The sequence below is a fragment of the Tachyglossus aculeatus genome, chromosome 15 (genome assembly GCF_015852505.1).
Source record: "Tachyglossus aculeatus isolate mTacAcu1 chromosome 15, mTacAcu1.pri, whole genome shotgun sequence".
In the NCBI taxonomy this organism is placed as follows: Eukaryota; Metazoa; Chordata; class Mammalia; order Monotremata; family Tachyglossidae; genus Tachyglossus; species Tachyglossus aculeatus.
Genome location: NC_052080.1, coordinates 27,375,601 through 27,399,107, shown reverse-complemented (window position 1 = coordinate 27,399,107; position 23,507 = coordinate 27,375,601). Strand labels below are relative to the sequence as shown.

Below are 23,507 nucleotides of genomic sequence, written 5' to 3'. Positions count from 1 at the left end.
AGGACCTTACCGTCTACCAGGGAGACTGACACAAAATGATTTACCAAAAGGAAGAAGAGGTGCCTTAAAGGGTAAAGTATGGAAGTGGGTAAATATCTAATATATAAAATCTCACCACCAACCTCTTTCCCACACCCTCCCTCTGTCCTGGAACGCCTTCCCTTTTCATATATGACAGACCACCACCTTCAAATAATAATAATAATAATGATGGCATTTATTAAGTGCTATGTGCAAAGCACTGTTCTAAGTGCTGGGGGCTTCAAAGGCTTTTAAAAAAAATCACACCTCCTCCAGGAGGCCTTCCCTGATTGAGCCCTCTTTTCCCTGACTCCCTGCATTTGGACCTGTTCCTTTTAATTGATCAATCAATGGGATGCATTGAGCACTTACTACATGCAGAACACTGTACTAAGCATTTGGATGAGTATAATACAATTAGCAGACATGTTCCCCGCCCATAATGAGCTTTAAGCACCTGATATTCACCCCCTTAGCCCCGCGGTACTTTTAATAATAATGATGATGGCATTTATTAAGCACTTACTATGTGCAAAGCACTGTTCTAAGCGCTAGGGAGGTACAAGGTGATCAGGTTGTCCCATGGGGGGCTCACAGTTTTAACCCTCATTTTACAAATGAGGTAACTGAGGCACAGAGAAGTGACTTGCCCAAAGTCACACAGCTGACAATTGGCGGAGCTGGGAGTTGAACCCATGACCTCTGACTTCAAAGCCCGGGCGCTTTCCACTGAGCCACGTTATCCACAATTTATTTCTTTATATTAATGTTTGTCTCTTTACACCGCAAACTCCTTGTGGGCAGGGTACACGCCTACCAGCTGTTGAACTACACTCTCCCAAGCGCTTAGTACAGTGCTCTGCACACAATAAGCACTCAATACCATTGACTGATTGGTTTAGTGGGGGGAGACAGACACAAAATAATTTACAGATGGAAGGGAAAGATGGTTGTTAGCATCCAAAGTGCTAAAAGAGTGCTCCTTCACTTTTCCATCTCTCCATTCTCTGCCCCTCAGTGACTTGCTGATCCTCATGTGACCCTCAGATACTCCCCATACTTGCCTGTTGGTCGATTCATTTCCCCTCACTCCCTTGCCGTCAGCAGTTATTTACTGAGCGCTTACTGGGTGAAGAGCACTGTACCGTTGTGGGAGAATACACAAGCTCCCACTGTAGGTGTTGAGTGTCTGCTTGCTGGACAATCACTCACCTTGGACCGTAAATCCTTGAGGCCGGGGGGGTGTCCACTACGGGAGGCTCCCAATTTCCCCGTCAAGGCTCCGCCTGCTGCAGCACTCAAATATTTGTCAATGAAGGAAAAGTCACTTCCTCACCTGGGAGTGACGCGCCACTGTCCGCGTCCCAAACCAGCCCGGCCGGTCCCGTGATGGTGCTGGACTCTAATGGCCGTGAGTCACCACGCGCCCACTGGATCCCCAGCCTCCACCAGCGGTCAAGGCCACAGCCTCGGCTGGCCTCTGCAGGATGGGTGGGATGGAGGGTGGTGGGAGTTGTGCAGCCAACCTCGTCTTGGACCCGGGGAGAACCGATCAAATACGGGAGGAGGAGGAGGAAGAAGAGGAGGAGAAGGGAGCCCAGAGTCCCATCCACCCGCGCTGAGCACGTACACGCATATGGTATAGTGCATAGAGATGGACCTGAGAGTTAGACGGTCACGGGTTCTAATCTTGACACTTGTCTTGTATGGCCTTTACTTCTCTGTGCCTCCGTCACCTCATCTATAAAATGGGGATTGAGACTAGGAGCCCCACGCGGGACAGGGGCTGTGTCCGACCTGATTTGCTTGTATCCACTCCAGTGCTTCGTTCAGCGCTTAGAACAGTGCTCAGCGCTTAGAACAGTGCTTGGCACATAGTAAGCGCTTAACAAATACCACCATTATTATTATAGTAAGTGCTAACAAGTATCACAATTATTATTATTGCATATGCAGCGGTGCCGTCGTCCCTGTCTGCTCTAAACGTGCGGTGCTCTCGACGGAAGGGCCCAAAGAAGGAAGGGTGGGATGTTGGGCCATTCCCAAGCCCTTCCCCTTGGCCGACACCCCGGGCCTAGGGTAGGCGGGATAGTCACACCCCATCTGTTAGTTGCCTCGCACCACCAAGGATCAGGCCACACGGGGATTTACGTAACTTCCTTTTCCTTTAATTCTCCAGATGTGAAAGCCCCTGAGCAAGTTCCCCGCCCACCCACCCGGTTCCCCATTACCCCCCGAGACTCCCCGAGACTCCGGACAGCGGGAGCCCCCCACTGCCTCTCTGCACCCCGCTTCCTTTCTCCCCTTCTGGCTCACCCCAGCGCCCAGAGGCGGGGAGGGGTGGTAAGCAGGAGGAAGAAAGGATACCCTTCGCCCAGGGGGCCTGGAGGGAGGGGGTAGGATTGTCGCAGTGGGGACCGGCCAAATGGAGGGCTGGGATAGGGCTGGGCGTGCCTGAGCCTCTTCGGGGGGGGACCTGTGGTACCCGTACCCGCTTCGGCAACACCCCCTCCCCCGGCCCGGGAGAAGAAGAGGGGTCGGGCGCCCCCGAAACATGCTGCCCCCCACCCCCCACGTAGCCTCCAACTCTGCTACAAGACGGTGGCGCTGGCCGCGTCCGGGCTGCGGGGGTCCTTCACGCCGACGATGAAGCTGTTGGTCCTCCGGCCCCCGTGGACCCAGGCCAGGGTCTCCACCTTCTCCACCCGGTGGCCCCGGGCTTCCAGGAGCTCCACTTCTTCCTCCGTGAACTCACCTACGAGACACAGGGACCCGGGACTCCCGATGAGTTTACAGCGTTCCCATCCTTGCTGCTCCACGGGACCCTCTCAGCTCAGCTCGGGGCAGAGCACCCAGCCCGCCCCAGGCCCCCGGGGACAGCGGCCACTGGCCCGAAACCGGCCCCAGCGGCGGACCGGCCCTCTGTTGCCCGAGCCCTCGGCCTCTCCCTCACTCACTGTCCACCTGGAGGACATTGGTCTGGAGTTGGGGATGCAGCCGACCCAGGGCGAGGCTGTCACTGAGGTTCTTGTTCAGGTTCAGGACGCTCACCAGAACCTGCAGGGAAGGAAAACGGGCACCAACGGCTACGGCAGCCAAAGAGGAAGTGACACTCAGAGGGGGAAGCCGCCTAAGCCGAAGGCAGCCCCACGGGCAGGCTGGCGGGCCGACGGACAGTCGGGCGGAAAGGCCGACAAGCAGGTCAATGGACAGACAATCTGGGATTCAGACGGGCCGACAGACAGATTGACAGAGAGACAAACGGGAAAGCTGACGGGCAGGCGAGCCAACAGACAGGCAGGCCGACAGACAAGCCGACCTTCACCCGGGGGGCCTGGGGTGACTAACTGGAGGGGATTGGGGTCGATCAGGGAAGGGATCCTGGAGGAGGGGCGGTTTCAGAAGGTTTTGAAGGACGGAGGGCGCGGCAGAGGGGGAGGTGTGAAGTCTTAGGCCGAGAGACAGTGGGAAAGGGGAAGGGGAAATGGGTGGCCGAGGGAGGAAGGGCAATGTGGAAAGGGAGGGCAGCCCGGCGCCTCACCTGGACAAGGCTGCTCAGGCCGCGGGAGGCCCCATTGGCCCCCAAGGTCAGGTAGGTCCCGCACAGCCCCTCGGCAGGCCGCACCACTGTGGGTAACAGGAAGGACAGTGGCCTCTTCCCAGGTTGCACGCTGTTCTTCTGCGAGGAGGAGACAGCGCGCGAGGAGGCCTCAGGGCCCCGGCCCCAGACGCTGCCTCCCCTGCGGCCCGGGGAGGGCCAGAAGGGTCTCGAGCTGGGGCTCCTCCCCTGTTCTGGCTCTGTCAGGTCAGGCCAGGGGACCCTGGACTGGGCCCTCCTGCCCACTCCTAACCAGAGCGGCCAGCGGGCCTCATGTCTGACACCCTGAGCACCTAGGGGGGGCAGCCAGGAGAAGGTGGAGAGGGCAGTGGGGGGGGCAGGACGAAGTAGAGAGTCCTGGCACCCTTGAGACTCTGCCCCGGCACCCACAAGCGCTGCCTTGGCACCACAGGCATCGCCCTCAAACCCCGCGGGCACTGTCCTCGCACTCCCCGGCGTGGGCCCGAAGGCGGTACCCTCGGCACCACCCTTGCCCCGTCAGACAGTGCGCTCCCAGGCACCGACCTCCTGCCCGCAGGCAATACCCTCGCCTCGGACACCACCGTCGTACCCTGCAGACGGTGCTCTAACCTCCCGAAGGCGCTGCCCTGGCACCCCATAGTCAGTGCCCCCACCCTCTGCAGGCACCACCCTGGCACCTCATAGAAAGTGACCTCGCCCCCACAAGCACCACCTTGGCACTCACAGGCACCGCCCTGGCCTGCTGCTGCTCCTCTGCGGCGGCTCCGGGGGGAACCCGTGTGGAGCCCGTGCGGGGCCCGCGGCACCAAGCAGGAGGTGCAGCCTGCCAGAGGGGGACCCTGGAGGGCTGGGGCTCCCCGCGTTCCCTGGCTTCCCCAACCCCCTCCCGAGGAGGGGAGCAAAGGGGAAGGGGCCGGGGGACCGGGCAGTGGCGAGGGGCCCTACTGGGTTGGAGGAGGCCGGGCCGGCTACAGTCTTGTTGGGCCAGGAGAAGTCCAACATCTGGCTGTTCAGCAGGATCCCGGAGGGGGTCATGATGCCGCTGCCAAACGGACGGTTCAAGGAGCTGGAGGGAGAAGTGAGCCAGGTGGGCTGCCTGCCCATCGCCTGCCCTCCTCCTCCTCCCCTCGGGCCTGCGACTCCCACCTCCTCTCACCGCTCCCTCATTCATGGGGACAGAGCGGAGAACCCAGGGGTGGGGGTGCTCCCCGCTGGGTGACCTTGGGCGGGTCGCAACCTCTCTGGGCCTCAGGCTTCCTCCCCTGTAAAATGGGACTAGAAGTGCCCACCCCTTCAGCGGTAGCACAGGGATGCTGTGAGGGTCAAACGAGTTTGGTGGCAGAGCGAGCGCCATGGAGGGCGTGGGAGACGGCCTGAAATGTCCTCAGGTGATTAACAAATGAGTTTTCTGAGGGGGCAGGGTAGGGGTGAAGGTGCGTTCAGCCCCTAGAGCAGGTTGCTGGACCCCGGTCCCAAGGACCGGCTCCCCTCCAGTGGGAGCCTCCACTGCCGCCCCCAGCCCCATGGAAGCCAGACCGCCCTGACCCTACCCACCCTATCTCACACAAACATACACACACTGGTATCCCAACTTCAACCCCCAACCCTCCAGCAATGCTCCTGTCTCAAGTCTCCCTGAGGCCTGGGAGGGGCATCGGGTGAGGGAAGAGACCACCGGAACATAATAATAATTGTGGTATTTGATAAGTGCTTACTATGCACTGGGCACTGTACTAAGCGCTGGGGTGGATGCAAGCAAATCGGTTTGGCACAATCCCTGTCCTACGTAGGGCTCACAGTCTCAATCTCCTTGCAGATGAGATAAGTGAGGCACACAGAAGTAAAGCGACTTGCTGAAGGACACACAGCAGACAAGTGGCGGAGCCGGGATTAGAACCCATGACTTCCAACTTCCAGGCTAACCGTGTTCTTGTCCACCGCCCCAGCTGCCCCCAAAGAGTCCGGGGGAAAGACGTGGCCCCGCGTGGCCCAGCCTGGGCCGGGAACTCCGCTCTTCCTCCATGGGGCCCGTACCTGACCACCGAAACGATGAAGTCATCGGGCCCCATCACCAGCACCTGGGCGGCCGAGGGGCCCCCGTCAAGCGGGAAGGCGGGCAGCGTCGGGCCAGGGGCCGCCTGGGAGTCGTTGATCTGCTGCCGCAGGAATGCGGCCTCCGGCTTGCTGCAGGGTCACCGGATGACATGGAGGACATCAGGGGGTGGGGAGGAGGGGAGGAAGGGGCTCGGGAACCCAGCCCCGAGACTGGGCACTGCTGCTACGGGCGGGGGGCTGGAAGCCGAGCCCCAGGTGTGGGCGGGATGGGGAGCGGGGAGGGAGGGAAGTGAGGAGAGGATCCGGGAGAACTACAGGAGGAGGGATGCAGAGGGAGGGATGGAGAGGGAGGAACCTCAGCAGCAGGGGAGGGGGACAACGGTAGTATTGGGAAGGAGGGGCAGGGCCTTTCCGTCCCCTTTTGGCATTCCCACAGGGTTTCCCCCGTGTTACGACCAGCCCACAGGCGTGAAGAGATGCTTCTATCCATGTCTGTGGCGCAGCCTGACCCGGGGCCCACGCCCAGGCGCGCACAGACCCTCCCGCAGTCCCAGGAGGCACCGTAGATATGCCCCCTCCTTCAGAGGCCACAGCGGTGCCGGGGAGAGGCGGCTCTCCGGTGCCCACCCAGACTCCTCCCTTCAGAAGTGGCCCAGGAAGGGGGCAGAGCTCGCTGCCCCAAAACCTGGCCGCCTCTCGGCCTGGTCAACCCCTTGAGGCCCCTGCCCCCAGGGCCAGGTTCCCTGCACACCTGAGCATGTCCTCTGTGCTGTGGGCGATGGACGGGGAGAAGGAGGGGTCACCCAGACTGCTGGCCAGGCTCAGTGCGATCTTCAGGGTCTGGGGGAGGAGGGGGCGTGAGGGAAGCGGAGGAGAGTCAGGGATGGTGCAGGGGTCACACGCAAAGAGCCCTCAGGCACCTCCCTGTCACCATCACTGGCCCCAACCACCGTAGGAGCCACTGCAGTTCTCGGTGGCCCAGCTGTCCCTTCACCCTCGCCACCCCCCTGGGTTTCCAGAGGAGTCAGGGAACGCGCTGCTCTGCACCCCTTTGCCCGAGGCTGGGGCAGGGTGGGACTACCACCAGATGCGGCAGAAGGTGCAGGACACCTTGGCCTAAGCCCCCGGGTCTAGGGGAGAGGAGCCGGGCTGGTCACCAACGTTAGCATCAAATCCAGCCATCCCCAACCTCGCAATGGCAAACAGGGGCCAAGGCAAGCCTGCCCGACTGCTTGCCGTGGGTAACTAAAACTGTACACTACCACCACCCCGGGCCTAGGGCTCGCCACCCTTCCCATCACTGCCAGACACCCACCCAGAGAAGGGCCCGGAGAACTTCGAGGGGGGAACAGATGGGAGGATTAGACTAGTCCTTTATAAGCCCTTTGCGGACAGAGAACATGCCTTAAGCTACTGATACTCGAGCGCCTGGTGCACAGAGGGAGCTCAATAGGTAACACGGACAGACCGACAGGAGGAGGGCTAGACAGGTGAGCGGCTGGATGGGAAACCCAGTGGACCCCTGAGGGTCCATTCCCCTTCTAAGCCGCCCCCACGGGCTCCCCCGTGTCCGTCCACCTGCTTCCAGCAGCCGTCGTCGGCCAGGGGAGACATACCTCAGCCACCCAGTGCAAGGCCTGTTCCCGTGACACCACACTGGACAGATTGAAGCCCTCCAGGATGTTGAGAGCGGTGATGAGGGCAGGGCCCGCATGAGGGGGCGGGGGGCTCAGCACCAGGTGGCCTGAGAGGAGAGGAGAGGAAAGGAGGGAGGGAGGAAAAAATTGGGGCGTGGGGAAGACCCACTGAGGCAGCCTGGCATTCATCCTCTTAAACCACCCAGGACTGGATCTGACCTAATTATCTCGTACCTACCCCTCAGCTACCTACCCCAGCACATGGCAAAGAATAAGGCCTTAACGCGCCCCAATATTATCATTTTGGGGAACGGTTCTCTGTCCTCATTATTATCTATTTTGGTATTTAAGCGCTTACTAGGTGTTGACCACTGTTCTAAGCTCTGGGGTTGATTCAAGTCAATCAGGTCGGACACAGCCACCGTCCCACATGGGGCTCACAGTCTGAATCAATCAATCAATCAATCAATCGTATTTATTGAGCGCTTACTGTGTGCAGAGCACTGTACTAAGCGCTTGGGAAGTACAAGTTGGCAACATATAGAGACAGTCCCTACCCAACAGTGGGCTCACAGTCTAAAAGGAATAGGAGGGAGAGCAGGTAATGAATCCCCATTTTACAGTTGAGGAAACTGAGGCACAGAGAATTGAAGCGACTTTCCCCAGGTTATGCGGTGGGGCTGGGATGAGAACCCGGGGGGTCTGACTCCTAGGCTCAATCTATTAGGCCATGCTGTCCACACTCACATCCGGACACTCCCTGGGCTCGGCTGTCTGACGCAGGAAGCGGGCCCACCAGTGGGGGATGGTTTTCTCACTTGAACCCACCATCACTCACTAGGAGAGGTTCTGGAGACCAGGGAGCCCCACGACACACGCCCACAGCCTCGACTTATTTTAATGTCTGTCTTCCCATCCAGACCGTAAGCTCCCTCTCCCTAGCACTTAGTACAGTGCTCTGCACCCAGGAAGCGCTCAATAAATGTGATCGATTGGTTGAGGGGGAAGTCGGGGCCCGAGGCAGTTTGGCTCACAGGTCACTGACAGCATTCATTGAGACGGGTTTCCTCTCACCCAACACACAGACAGACACAAACACACACGTTAGTCGGGAGGAGGTTGGGGAAGAGTCCCTGGTGAATGGGTGGGATAGGGCAGGGGGGGACCCCCCAGACCCGAGGAATGGGGTGCATTACCACGGTAGATGCTGTGCACGGGGCTCTCCACCAGGATGCTGTAGTTGTGGAAATCTTCTTCAGTCAGTACCCCTCCTGCTTGCTGCACCTGAGACACACGGGTAGAGCCAATGATGGGTGGAGCCAACGAGGGGCAGAGCCTCCCTACATCTTCTCCTCCCTTCCCCTCCAACCCCAACCTGGGGCACGTGAGACGCACCCGGATAGAGCGTGCGGGAGAGCGGCCTCCCTCCCACTGCGCTGCCCAGGAATAAAAACTGCAGTATGTGCTAAGCACGTACCATGTTTCAAAAGCATACTATGTTCCAACCATTAACCGCGTGCCCCCCAAAGCCCCTCTCCATCACTCTGCACACCCTGGACCCCCCTATGGCTCCTGCCCCTGCCCCTCCCATTCCCCACACGCTCTGGCAACCCCGGCCCTCGGCCGCGGGTAAGCCCTGGCAGACCAGGCCTCTCCCAGTCCGACGGGCACAGAACGGTTGGCCAGCGGTGGCCCGCAGAGTGTAGGCACGTCTGGAAAGGCTAGTCCAGAAATCCAGACATCAGGCCGACCTCGTCCACCTCAAGTTCATCCTTGTGAGAAGCCGCGTGGCTTAAGTGGTAAGAGCACGGGCTTAGGAGTCAGAGGACCTGGGTTCTAATCCTGCCTCTGCCACTTGTCAGCTGTGTGACCTTGGGCAAGTCACTTAACTTCTCTGTGCCTCAGTTGCCTCATCTGTAAAATGAGGATTAAGCCTGTGAGCCCCACGTGGGACAACCCGATTACCTTGTATCTACCCCAGTGTTGCCCCTTCTTCAACTCTCCCTTCTTTCCCAGGAGTCTCTCAAGAGGAGCTCTCGTGCCTTCTCTGAAAACCCACCCCCGCCACCTGTGCCTCTAACCCCATCCCTTCACGCCTTATCAAAGCGTTTGCGCCTTTCCCTTCTTCCTTCCCTGACAGCCATCTTTAATGGTTCCTTCTCCATTGGCTATTTCCCCACTGCTTTCAAATGTGCTCATGTCTCTCCCCTATTTTAAAAAAATCCTCCCTTGACCTTATGGCTCCCTCCAGTTATCGCCCCACCTCCCTCCTTCCATTCCACTCAAAACTCCTTCAGCGAGTTGTCTACACCCACCATCCCCAGTTCCTCCCCTCCATTCTCTCCTTGACTCCCTTCAATCTTTCTTCCACCCTCTTCCCTCACCAGAAACTGTCACCAGTGATCTCCTTGCTAAATCCAACGGCCTCTCCTCCATCCTAATCCTCCTCGACCTCTCGGCTGTCTTAGACGCTGTCGACCACCCCCTTCTCCTGGAGACAATATCCAACCTTGGCTTCGCTGACAATGTCCTCTCCCAGCTCTCCCCCTATCTCTTTGGCCACTCATTCTCTTTCGTGGGCTCTTCCTCTGCCTTCCACCCCCTAACTGAGAAGCAGTGTGGTTCAGGGGAAAGAGCCCAGGCTTTGGAGTCAGAGGTCATGGGTTCAAATCCCGGCTCTCGCAATTGTCAGCTGTGTAACTTTGGGCAAGTCACTTAACTTCTCTGTGCCTCAGGTACCCCATCTGTAAAATGGGGATTAAGACTGTGAGCCGCCCGTGGGACAACCTGATCACCTTGTAACCTCCCCAGCGCTTAGAACAGTGCTTTGCATATAGTAAGCACTTAATAAATGTCATTATTATTATTATTATTATTAACTGTGGGAGTCCCTCAAGGTTCAGTTCTGGGTTCCCTTCTATTCTCCATCTATATCCACTCCCTTGTAGAACTCATTCACTTCCTTGGATTCAACTACCATCTCTACACAAATGTTATCCGAAATCTCCATCTCCAGCCCTGACTTCTCTCCTTCTCCCGGGTTCACTTTTCCTCATCATCATCATCATCATCATCATCAATCGTATTTATTGAGCGCTTACTATGTGCAGAGCACTGTACTAAGCGCTTGGGAAATACAAATTGGCAACACATAGAGACAGTCCCTACCCAACAGTGGGCTCACAGTCTAAAAGGGGGAGACAGAGAACAAAACCAAACATACCAACAAAACAAAATAAATAGAATAGATATGTACAAGTAAAATAAACAAATAAATGAATTATATATGTATATATATGTATATATAGAATATTTATTTATTATTTATTTATTATAAATTCATGCTTTCAGGGCCTCTCTAATTGGATTTCCCATCAACATCTCCCACTTTAACTTGTCCAAAACACAACTCTTTATCTTCATACCCAAACTCTGTACTCCCCGCTGACATTCCTGGCACTGTAGACAGCACCACCATCCTTACCATCTCACAAGCCCGTCACCTCAACGCTGTGCTCGACTCATCTCTCATTCGACCTACGTATTAATAATAATAATAACTGTGGTATTGGTTAAGCCCTTACTGTGTGCTGAGCACCGTTCTAAGCTCTGGGATAGATACAAAGTAATCGGGTTGTCCCACGTGGGGCTCAGTCTTAATCCCCATTTTACAGATGAGATAACTGAGGCACAGAGAAGTTAAGTGGCTTGCCCAAGGTCACACAGGAGACAAGTGGCGGAGCCGGGATTAGAGCCACGTCCTTCGACTCTTTCCACTGAGCCACGCTGATTCTCGGATATTCAATCCGTCACTAAATCCTGTTGGTTTAACCTTCACAATACTGCTTAAATCCACCCTTTCCTCTCCACCCAAACTGCTACCACGTTAATCCAAGCACTTACCCTATCCTGCCTTGTTTATTACATCAGCCTCCTTGCTGACATTCCCTGCCTCCTGTCTCTTCCCACTCCAGTCCACACTTCACTCTGCTGCCCGGATCGTTCTTTTTATTTTTTTTTTAAATGGTATTTGTTAAGCATCTACTACGTGCCGGGCACTGCACTAAGCCCTGTACTAAGCATTTTTCTACAAAAAATGTTCAGTCCGTGTTTCCCCACTCCTCAAGAACCTCCAGTGGTTGGCCATCCGCCTCCATATCGAAGAGAAACCCCTTACCATCAGCTTAAAAGCAATCTCCTTGCCCACACACTTCGCTCCACAAAGGCCAACCGACTCACTGTACCTCGATCTCGTCTCACAGCCGACCTCCGACCTACGTCCTGCCTATGGCCTCAAACGCCCTCCCTCTCATATGTGACGGACAATCAATCTCCTCAGCTTAAAAGCCTTACTGAAGGTCCATTTCCTCCAAGAGGGCTTCCCATCTAGGCCCTCATTTCCTCTTCTCCCACTCCCTTCTGCACTGCCCTTCTTCTAGACTGTGAGCCCACTGTTGGGCAGGGACCGTCTCTATATGTTGCCAACTTGTACTTCCCAAGCGCTTAGTACAGTGCTCTGCACACAGTAAGCGCTCAATAAATACGATTGAATGAATGAATGCCCTTGCACTGGATTTACTCAACCCTCCCTCACCCCTCCCTCAGAAAGAAAGCACTTTTCTACAGATCCGTAACATTTATTTATATTAATGTCTGTCTCCACTTCTAGTCTATAAGCTCATCGCGGGCAGGGAACAAGTCCGTCAACTCTGCCATATCGTACCCTCCCGGGCGCTTAGTACAGTACTCTGCACACAGTAAGCGCTCAATAAGTACGATCGAGGAATTGACTGTCAGCCCCCTCCTTCCTCTCCCCCTCCCCACCGCCTTACCTCCTTCCCCTCCCCACAGCACCTGTATATGTGTATATATGTTTGTACGCATTTATTACTATATTTATTTATTTATTTATCTATTTTTGTACAAATTTATTCTATTTTATTTTGTTAATATGTTTTGTCTTGTTGTCCGTCTCCCTCTTCTAGACTGTGATCCCACGGTTGGGTAGGGACCGTCTCTAGATGTTGCCAACTTGTACTTCCCAAGCGCTTAGTATAGTAAGCGCTCAATAAATACGATTGAATGAATGAATGTCAGCAAGGAGCTGGGAAATGAAGTCAATTAACAGGGCGGTCGGACCGGGCCCCAACGATGCCACCCTCCCCCGGCTGGCACGGCCCCGGTGACACTCCGCCCCAACACGCCACACACCTCAGACACCATTTCCTGGGTCAGGTTGCTGCCGTCGTAGAAGGCCGCGCCTCCCGTGGAGCTCAACGCGGCCAGGGTGGCTGCCAGGTCCGGCCGGCGGACGAACGTGCCCGGGAGCAGGGGTTGCCCTCCGGGGAGGAAGGTCTCTCGGAAGCGGTCCGAGGCATTGGACAACTCCTGTTCTGCGATGGCCTGGGCTGGGCAGGAGGGACAGACGGATGGGTGGAGGGAAGGAGGGAGGAAGGGCGAGATGAGGCCGGGGCCAGTGGGGGGTGGGGAGGGGATGTGGTCTCAACAGGAGGGAGTCAGGATGGCAGGGGAATGGGCGAGGGGCGAGGGCGGGGATGGGGGGCGGCCAGGAGCAGCCACCGCTGGGGAAGAGACGGGAGGCTGATATCCAGAGAGTTTCCCCTCAAGGCCCGACTCCCTCCACCAGCCTGGGCCCTGGACCCCGGCCACCCCAGGAAGGGATGGAGAACGGAAGGAAGGATGGACGCAGGGACCGTGCATGCCGACTTTTCATTGATAGCACAAGGGAAGACTGGGGGCTCTGAGGGGGTCGGGCTTCAGAGTGCCAAAAAGTCAGGAGGGGGAGGGCCGAGATGGGGGCCTTCAAGACTGGGGGAAACAAAGGTGAGAACGTGACACCCCCCCCACCCACCGCCCCCAAACTTGGGGCCCTCCCACCCCGAGCCCAGCCCTGGACTCTGTCCATTTAAAGCCCAGGGACCCAGAAGCAGCTCTTGCCTGCCTCAGCCCCTGGCCGCGGCCCACCGGCCCCCACCCTCAGACCTCAGCGCCGGCCCCGTCTCCCACCCCCAGCCCCTGCTGCACTGACCCAGATCCCGCGTTACGTTGAAGCCACCTTGAGCGACGCCGGCCGCAAGAGCCAGCAGCTTGGACCACGGCAACCTGGGACAGGGGAGAGGGGGTCAGACTGAGGGTGGGGCACGGCTGGGAGAAGAGGATGGAGGTCAGGGGGCAGCCAGGTGGGCAGGAGTTGAGCATCTCCCCCTGTGCCCCCATCTTTCTCCCGGCTTAAGTTCCCTTCAGGAAACTGGGCTCTGGAAAGGTTTGCTACCCTCAAACGTTAACCACAAGAACCCTCATGACAACAGTGAAGCCGGGCAATCCACACCCGGCTCCACTGGCTCACAGCGCTTTCACATCAAATCCCCTCAGCTTCCCCTGACAACATCCTGGACCAGGGAGTGGGGGCGGCGGAGTCAGAGGAGGTGCGGGAACCCAGGATTTACGGGGGGAAAACCGAGGCCCAGAAAGGGTGAGTAGTTTGTCTGTGGTCCCACAGCAGGACAGGGCCAAGCTGAGATCGGAAGATTGGCATCCCCGGTTCTGTCCGGCTAACTCTTCTGGCACTGGATGGGTGAGGGGGACTGGCACCCCTTCTGGAGCAGATCTTACCTGCCAAAGAGCCGGTGGGCTTCCTGAAGGCCCCTTACCATCCCTGGGACCCCCACCAAGAGCCCTGGCTGGCGGGGAGAGGGGGCAGAAAAAGGAGAGAGAAGAGGAAGGGCCTAGTAAAGAGGAGGTCCTGGGGGGCTCCGGGCAGGAGGGGTTTTGAGGGGACAGTGGGAGGGGTGGAGGGGGGGGGTCTAGAGACCAGAGGAGAGAAGCTGAGCTTTCACTCTTTCACCCTCCGCAGGGCCTCAGAATGAGGGAGCTGGGGAGTCCGCAGTCACCCACACTTCTGCTGCCCCACTCTTTAGGCTGGCCCCTAACTCTCCCCCTCCACCCCCCAACAAGCGTCTTCCTTCCCCTGAAGAAAGCTTCCTCCTGACACCCCCCGCTCCCAGTCACAGGCAATTAGAGGGCAGAGGCTACAGTCCAGGTCAAGCTTCCCCCCCACTCACCCCACCCCCAGCTCCCCAAGGAGGGAGGGGAAGGGAGGGTGGGACTGAGGGGGCACCCAGGACCCCACTGCCCCTCTCCACCTTAGTCTCCCAGTGTCTCCTGAGGGGCTCCTCCTGCAGCGCCCAGGGGGCCGTCTCCCGGAAGTCAATGAGGTGACTGTGGTTTCTCCGGATGTCATGGACCAACATCACCCCTCCCCTGAAGGGAGGAGAGCGCAGTGGGGGGCGGGAGGGGAGGGAGAGCCCGGTGGGAGGAGGGGAGTGAGCACCCTGCTCCCCGACCAGGTGGGGCTGGGGAGACCAACCCCAGCCCGTCCTCCCCACCCACCCTCACGGCGGGCAGAGGGAGAGAGACGAGGCCGTGGCGTCTCAGCGTGACTGGTCAGCCCCCTGTCTCCAACCCCCAACCCCAGAGCTGTGCGGGTGGCGGAGAGCTAGGCTAAGACAGGAGCCTCAGGGGTTGGGCCGGGGGCCATTGCCCTGTCTGGGCGCAGGGCAGGGCTCTCGGGCCGGGGGCTGGGGTGAGGGCAAGGGCCACCCTTTGGCCCAGTTGGGCAGCCACCGGATACTTTAATCTCCTCCGACTACCACAGAAGCCAAGCAGGGGAGCAAGCAGGAAATGTTGAAGATGGGGAGAAGATCAGGTCTGGCCCCAGGCCCTTTGTGCGCTGTGGGCGGGTGGGCTGGGGGGCCGGAGGCCGGGGCCAATCCGAGCTGGGCTCAGCCTCACAGGTGGCCGGGCTGGGCTGGGCTCTGTCCCCGGCCACAAAGGAGCTGTGATCCCCTTCTCCCTACCCAGGGCTCAGATGACAGGCTTTTTCTTATGCAAGTTGAGGGGGTGGGGTGCTTGGAATCCTTCCCACACAGCGGACCCCACGGCCCCTCAGCCTTGGCACTGAGCTGGGGGCCCCATCCGTCCGAGGCGGCCCCGGCCACTCACCCGCCCAGGCCGGAGGTGTGTGGGGCGACGATGCCGGCGCACAGGGCCGCGGCCACCGCGGCGTCCACCGAGGAGCCCTGTTGGCTCAGGACCTCGATGCCCAGGGCGGTGCAGCGGCTGGCGTCGGTCACCACGGCGCCCTGGCGGAAGATCTGGAGGACGGGCGGGGGTCACCCTGGGCTGGGAACTCTCACTGAGGGAGGCCAAGGGCCCGCACTGGCAGGGGGAGGAGGGGTGTCTCGAGATGGGAAGAAGGTCTGCCTCTGTCGGGCTGGACTAAACTCCTTCTGGGGTCCCTGGGGCCAGAGTGCTGCGCCCGGCCTGTCCGGGGCCGTCCGGCCTGTCTGATCGGGGTCGCCCGCATCGCAGCTCTCTGGCATCCTTTTCGGCCTAACTAAGAGGCCCACGTTGCAGTTTTGGTTCACTGCAACTGTCCCCGTGCCTGCCCCTGAAATAACCCCCACTTCAACTGAGCGTAGGGCGGTAGGGAGGGGAGGGTGCGACCCCAGATGAGCGGGGACCCCCAGAGGGCACGGACCCATGTAACCAGCACTCGGGGTGGTGCCTGGAACATGTCTGGAGCGCAGTATGAAGCAGAACTAGTAACATGGAGTTTAGCTCCCCCCCACCTACAAGTGGGGATCTCAGGGGGCTGGCAGGGGGCCGGATCTCTTCTCCAAGCTCGGCCTCACCCTGGGGTGGGCGAGAAGGGGAGGTGGGGAAAGGCCAAGAAAGGGGGCACTTCTGACTTCTCACTCGGCAGAGATCGGGGCCCTTGGAACGGCGATCCCCTCGCTCAGACCCACCTGCCTTGCCGGTGGGCAAGGGGAGGGGACGGGGGTTGGGTTCCCAGGCGGAAGAAGCAGGGGCTGCCCCCTCCCTCCCGCGCCTCCGGCCAGAGGTGCCAAGGGTCTCCCCGGCCCGATCTGCCCCGTCCCATCGGCCCACCGCCCCGGCTCACCTGGGGGTCCCCAAAGTAGATCTGCATGACCAGGGCGACGGTGACCCCGGTGGCAAAGGTGAGGCAGGCGGTGACGATGACGGTGAGCCCGTCCTGCCGGCAGGAGCAGCCCCCCGAGAACGGGTCTTTGCTGGTCTCCCGCAGGGGGGGGCGCGTCCTGGCTGCCCATTTCTGAAGGGGTCGAGGGCAGCCGCTGCAGCCGGGCCGACTTGAGGAACGCGTCGGGGTCTGGGGGCGGGAGCGGGGTGGGCTCAGACGGGCGACGGGCGCCCTCCCGCTACCGGCCCAGCCCCCGACGGACCCCTTGGTTCCCGCCGGACCACCGGGTGTCCGCCTGGCTGGGCCAGCTGCTCACCGCAGACACCTGGGAGCGCCTGGCGCAGCGCGCGGCCCAGTACCCGCCGTCCTCAACTTCCTGGGCTCTGCCTCCCCCGACCCACGGTCTCACCTTTCAGCAGTTTCCCACACTGACACACCGGGTCCTGGGCTGGGCGGGGCCGGGGCACCCAGCCGGGCCCGCCCCAGCGGACTACCGAGGCGGCCCCTTTGGCCTACCCCGCTCTATAGTAAGAATGATCGTGGTGTCTGTTAAGCACTTACTCTGTGCACCATACGAAGCTCCGGGGCAGATGCAAGGTAATCAGGTTGGACACACTACCTGTCCCAGTCTAAGCAGGAGAAAGGGGATTGAATCCCCATTTTGCTGAGGAGGAAACTGAGGCCCAGAGGAGGTAAGAGGCTCGTCCGAGGTCACGCAGTAGGGAAATGGCAGGGCTGGGATTAGACAGAGAAGCTGCACGGCCAGGGGACCTGAGGAGTTCTAACGCCGACTCTGCCACATGTCAGCTGTGTGACCCTGGGCAAGTCACTCCACTTCTCTGTGCCTCGGTTACCTCATCTCTAAAATCGGGATTAAGACTGCGAGCCCCGTGTGGGACATGAGCTGTGTCCAACCTAAGTAGCTTGGATCTAACCCTGCACTTAGTACGGCAGCTGGCAGATAGTAAGTGCCTAACAAATACCGTAAAAAAACTAAATTAAATTTTTTTAAAAAAGGACCTCACTCTCCCAGGCCCAGACTCTTTCCACTAGATCCAGCTGCTGCTAAGTAGTGTCAGTGGTGTTCCCCTCCCCATCTCTGTCCCGTTCAACAGGGCTTAAGGGAGATACCATTAATTGATCGCTACATTGTATTTTTCCAAGAGCTTAAAGCAGTGCTCTGCACGGAGTTCAATAAAAACAATCAATTGACTGAGAGAGTCAGGGGTGGTAGAGGTCTGTGCTGGGCCACTGTGAGCGAGTCAGGGATGGACAGGGTGGAATCAAGGGTGTTGGATGGTCCTCACTGGGTCAGTGGAGCAGAGAGTGGAGAATCAGGGGGCTGGACGGCCTGTGCTGGGTCACTGGGGGACAGTGAACTAGGAGGGTGGGTGTCCAAAAAGGTGACCAGCACCTGGTTTCTTCCAGAGCCCTGGACAGGATGGACCATGGGGTGATCCAGAAATGATCCATTTCTTGCCTTCTGAACGGTTCTTCAGAACCTGCCTGGTCCTTCCAAAACCTCCTCCCACCTCTGGAGAAGCAGGGCAGCGTAATAGGTAGAGCACAGAGCTGGGTGTCAGAAGATCATGGGTTCTAATCCCGGCACCGCCACTTGTCTGCTACGTGACCTTGGGCAAGTCACTTTACTTCTCCGGGCCTCATCTGTAAAATGGGGATTGAGATTGTGAGCTCCACGTGGGACAGGGAGTGTGTCCAACCTGATCTGCTTGTCATCTACCCCAGTGCTTAGTACAGTGCCTGGCACACAGTAAGCGCTTAACAAATGCCATAACTATTATTAATTGTTATTGTTATCATTATCATTCCCCTCCCCATCTGGGAGAACCTCTGCCTCCTCTCTGTCACCACACGCAAAATTAGGAGTTGGGCTCCGGCTCCCAAGCCGGAGCAGAGCCGGAGGGTCCGCCCGACTCGAGCCTCAGACCCGCAGAGAGGCTGGGAGCCCCCTCCTCGGGCTGTGTGGGGGTCACACCGGGGATGGGCCTCCCAGCTTCACCTGAAAAGGCGGAAGGAGCAGGGAGAAGCGGGGAGGGGAAGGTGGCGGCGGCAGGGGAGGCGGTCAGCCTGCAGGCCCATCTCTCCGGGCAGCAGCCGGCTTCACCGGGACTGCGTTCCCCAGCCTTCCGGAGCGGGCCGGGCTTCCCCCGGGAGCCCGCCCTAACTCCCGGGCCTGAGCCTCCGCCGCGCAGCCCCGGTGAGGGACTGCGTGGGAGCCCCCGCAGGCACTGGCTTAGAGCAGGGCCGTGGAACAGCACCAACCTGCTTGAGGGCTTCTCCGAGAGGCAGGCCCTGAGCTCATCACCACGGCAACCATGGGTGACGATGCCAGGAGAAGCTGGAGGGGGGAGCAGATGGTTGGGCACCGGGGCCCAGAGAGAACAGCACCCGGGCTAGACGGGCAAGGACTGAAGGGCTGCGGGCAGAAGGTGGCCACTCGGCCAGGGGACAGTCAGTGAAACAGAAACGAGGGGTCTGGTCAGGTTTGGGGTGGGGGGCTGGGGAGGAGGGGGCAGGGTGGTGCAACCCAAAGAGAGCTGGGGGCTACAGGAACACAAGGATGCCGGGGGCAGCTGGGGTGGCGTGGAGGTTCGGGAGGGCCCTCTGACTTCCAGACAGACCGGGATGGGAGAGGAAGATAAGCTCAGGGAAGGAGTCAGGAGCTCCTTACCTGGCTGACTGCCCCCTCTCTCCACTCTGCCTGGGATCCTAACCCCACACCCTAAGCCTACTCTATCCCTGGAAGAGATCGGGAATCAGGGAAGGGGGCCGGCACAATGGAGGTCACGCAGGCGGACTCCTCTCCCCTCCATCTTCCCTCCCACCCCTCACCCCCCGTGGCTGGGGCAGTCAGGGGACCGGGCTGGCCCTGGCAAGTCATCAGTTTTATTTCTATAAAAAAAACAACCAATCTATGGGGGCGGGAGAGGATGGGGACCCGAGCTGCAGCCTGAGGGCCTGAGGATGCGGGGGGGGCGGGGGGGAAAGGAGAAAAGGCTCATGGGGGGAGGAGAGGGAGGGAGAGCAGGGAGGATGGAGAGAGCACTGCATTGGTGGCTGGAGGGATGAGGTATGCAGGACAGAGATGCTGGGCGGGCGGGGGAGGGGGAACGGGGGGGGGAGGCTGGCAGACAGACAAAGAGGGAGGCTGAGCCGGAGAGGTCCCGGAACCACAGCATCTTTGGGCTAGGAGGACTCTGATGGGGCTCATTTAGTTCAGTGTCCTGCCTCCATGCAGCGGCACAGACAAACCGTTCCAGCAGGATAAAGCCCCGCAGATGAGAAGGCTCTAAACCCTGCCCTCCTCATTGGTAAACAAGGCCGGAGAGGAGGCCCAGGCCTCCGAGTCGGCAAGAGCTCTTCCTTATGTCTAAGGTGAACCCCTCCTGCGGCAGCTTCGGCCCATTCCCTCTTGCTCTGTCCTCAGCGGTGACGGAAATCAGCGGTCAATGGTCTCTGGGCAATGAATGACCCTTCACAGACTGGAGGGCAGAACAAGGGCCGCTCGGCTAGCTTCTCCTGGACAAATGAGAAGGGGCAGGGGAATGGAGGATGGGATGGAGGATGGGGCATGGGGGTGGAGAATGGGGCAGGGGGATGGAGGATGGGGCAGGGGGATGGAGGATGGGGCAGGGGATGGAGGATGGGGCAGGGGGATGGAGGTTGGGGCAGGGGACGGAGGAAGGGGCAGGGGACGGAGGAAGGGGCAGGGGACGGAGGAAGGGGCAGGGGACGGAGGAAGGGGCAGGGGACGGAGGAAGGGGCAGGGGACCGGGGAAGGGGCAGGGGACCGGGGAAGGGGCAGGGGACCGGGGAAGGGGCAGGGGACCGGGGAAGGGGCAGGGGACCGGGGAAGGGGCAGGGGACCGGGGAAGGGGCAGGGGGATGGAGGAAGGGGCAGGGGGATGGAGGAAGGGGCAGGGGATGGAGGAAGGGGCAGGGGGATGGAGGAAGGGGCAGGGGGATGGAGGAAGGGGCAGGGGGATGGAGGAAGGGGCAGGGGGATGGAGGATGGGGCAGGGGGATGGAGGATGGGGCAGGGGGATGGAGGATGGGGCAGGGGGGATGGAGGATGGGGCAGGGGGATGGAGGATGGGGCAGGGGGATGGAGGATGGGGCAGGGGGATGGAAGAAGGGGCAGGGGGTGGAAGAAGGGGCGGGGGATGGAAGAAGGGGCGGGGGATGGAAGAAGGGGCGGGGGATGGAAGAAGGGGCAGGGGGATGGAAGAAGGGGCAGGGGGATGGAAGAAGGGGCAGGGGGATGGAAGAAGGGGCGGGGGATGGAAGAAGGGGCAGGGGGATGGAAGAAGGGGCAGGGGGATGGAAGAAGGGGCAGGGGGATGGAAGAAGGGGCAGGGGGATGGAGGATGGGGCAGGGGGATGGAGGATGGGGCAGGGGGATGGAGGATGGGGCAGGGGGATGGAGGATGGGGCAGGGGGATGGAGGATGGGGCAGGGGGATGGAGGATGGGGCAGGGGGATGGAAGAAGGGGCAGGGGGATGGAAGAAGGGGCAGGGGGATGGAAGAAGGGGCAGGGGGATGGAAGAAGGGGCAGGGGGATGGAAGAAGGGGCAGGGGGATGGAAGAAGGGGCAGGGGGATGGAAGAAGGGGCAGGGGGATGGAAGAAGGGGCAGGGGGATGGAAGAAGGGGCAGGGGGATGGAAGAAGGGGCAGGGGGATGGAAGATGGGGCAGGCGGATGGAGGATGGGGCCAGGAAAGCAGGGGATAGGGAAAGGGGAATGGAGGTGCCTTCCCCTTAGTATGGTGCCTTCCCCTTAATGAAAAATACAAATCAAGAATAGCAGATGAGCTCACCCAGAAGCATTTACCCTGCCACTAGACATGCGCCCTGCTTCTGGCCTGGAACGCCCTCCACCTTCACCTATGACAAACTCTCACTCTCCCCACCTTCAAAGCCTCACCTCCTCCAAGATGCCTTCCTTGACTAGGCCCTCATTTCCTCTGCCCCCTTTATTCCTCCTACCTCAGCCCCACTGTATGCACTTAAATACATATATTAATGGCTGTAAACTAAGCTCGCTAGGGACAGCAAATATCTTGCCGACTGTTACACTGGACTCCTCCAAGCACTTAGTACAGCGCTCTGCATCATCATCAATCGTATTTATTGAGCACTTACTATGTGCAGAGCACTGGACTAAGCGCTTGGGAAGTACAAATTGGCAACATATTGAGACAGTCCCTACCCAACAGTGGGCTCACAGTCTAAAAGGGTCTTACCGCACACAGTAAGCACTCAAATAGGACTGGTTAACTAATCTTCATTTATTTTACTTGTACATATCTATTCTATTAATTTTATTTTGTTAATATGTTTGGTTTTGTTCTCTGTCTCCCCCTCCTAGACTGTGAGCCCACTGTTGGGTAGGGACTATCTCTACATGTTGCCAACTTGTACTTCCCAAGCGCTTAGTCCAGTGCTCTGCACACAGTAAATGCTCAATAAATACAATTGATTGATTGACTGAGGAAGGGAAAGGGGAGTGGAGAAAGGGAAAGGGGGGGGGAGGAAGGGAAAGGGGGTGGAGGAAGGGAAAGGGGGGTGGAGGAAGGGAAAGGGGGATGGAGGAAGGGAAAGGGGGGTGGAGGAAGGGAAAGGGGGGTGGAGGAAGGGAAAGGGGGGTGGAGGAAGGGAAAGGGGGGTGGAGGAAGGGAAAGGGGGGATGGAGGAAGGGAAAAGGGGGTGGAAGAAGGGACAGGGGGGTGGAGGAAGGGAAAGGGGGGTGGAGGAAGGGAAAGGGGGGTGGAGGAAGGGAAAGGGGGGTGGAGGAAGGGAAAGGGGGGTGGAGGAAGGGAAAGGGGGGTGGAGGAAGGGAAAGGGGGGTGGAGGAAGGGAAAGGGGGATGGAGGAAGGGAAAGGGGGATGGAGAAAGGGGCAGGGGGATGGAGAAAGGGAAAGGGGGATGGAGAAAGGGGCAGGGGGATGGAGGAAGGGAAAGGGGGATGGAGAAAGGGGCAGGGGGATGGAGGAAGGGGCAAGGGAGTGGGGGCAGGGGGCGGGGGAAGGGGCAGGGGAGTGGGGAAGGGTGAGGGATGTAGGGAGGAGACTAGGAGGATGGGGGATGGGGGGATGGGGATGCGGGGGGGAGGGACGGGAGGGGGTCCGGAGGCACTGTCCGGCCGGCGGGCGGGCGGGCGGTCTGTCAGTCCGCCCTCCCCTCCCCTCCCCTCCGGTCCCGGGTCCGGGCCCGTCCCCGTCCCCGTGCCCGTGGCTCACCGGTGTCCGGCTCTCCGAGGAAGACATCCTCGTCCTTGCGGCAGCGCAGCGGGGCGGCCGGCGCCGGCTCCTCCTCGGGCAGCCGCGGGAAGCTGGTGATGCTCATGTAGTCCACGGGCGAGTAGGCGCCCAGGCTGCTGTCCTGGCTCGCCTCCTTCTCCGCCGGGACCCCCGACGACGACGAGGACCACCCCGCGGCCGCCGCCGCCGCCGCCGCCATCCCGGCCCCCAGCCCCCGGCCCCGAGGCGGAAATAACGACGGCATTGGGCGGGGCGGGGCGGGGCCGGGGGCCGGGGGCCGGGGGCGGGACCGGGGGGCGTCGCAGCCGCTTTGGAAAACGGAATGTACTAAGCGCTCCCCACGTCCCCCCGCACTGTACTGAGCGCCGCAGTCGACACGCGCAGATCGGGCCGGACACAGGCCCCGTCCCACGCGGGGCTCGCAGTCTCCATCCCCCTGTCATTCGTTCAGTCGTCTTTATTGAGCGCTCACTGTGTGCAGAGCACTGGACTAAGCGCTTGGGAAGTCCAAGTTGGCACCATCATCATCGTAATAATGGCATTTATTAAGCGCTTACTAGGTGCAAAGCGCGGGGGAGGTTACAAGGTGATCACGTTGTCCCACCGGAGGCTCACAGTCCTAATCCCCATTGTACAGACGAGGGAACTGAGGCCCGGAGAAGTGAAGTGACTTGCCCAAAGTCACACAGCGGACAATTGGCGGAGCCGGGATTTGAACCCATGACCTCTGACTCCACAGCCCGGGCTCTTTCCACTGAGCCACGCTGCTTCCCCAATCAATCAATCGTATTTATTGAGCGCTTGCTGTGTGCACAGCACTGTACTAAGCGCTTGGGAAGTACAAGTCGGCAATCAATCAATCAATCAATCGTATTTATTGAGCGCTTACTATGTGCAGAGCACTGTACT

General features: G+C 59.5%; 1 protein-coding gene across 1 annotated transcript; it reads right to left on the bottom strand.

The window, feature by feature from the left end:
• Positions 1-2,259: 2,259 nt before the first annotated feature.
• GGT7 (gamma-glutamyltransferase 7) lies at positions 2,260-22,773 on the bottom strand. The gene is given in 16 exon segments (XM_038757317.1): positions 2,260-2,776; positions 2,979-3,078; positions 3,563-3,700; positions 4,547-4,667; positions 5,636-5,785; positions 6,408-6,496; positions 7,273-7,400; positions 8,490-8,577; positions 12,505-12,701; positions 13,343-13,416; positions 13,927-13,994; positions 14,457-14,574; positions 15,316-15,467; positions 16,277-16,426; positions 16,428-16,504; positions 22,578-22,773. Coding segments are annotated over 16 exon segments (1,920 nt in total). The 5' UTR covers positions 22,684-22,773; the 3' UTR covers positions 2,260-2,612.
• Between the last annotated feature and the right edge of the window lie 734 nt (positions 22,774-23,507).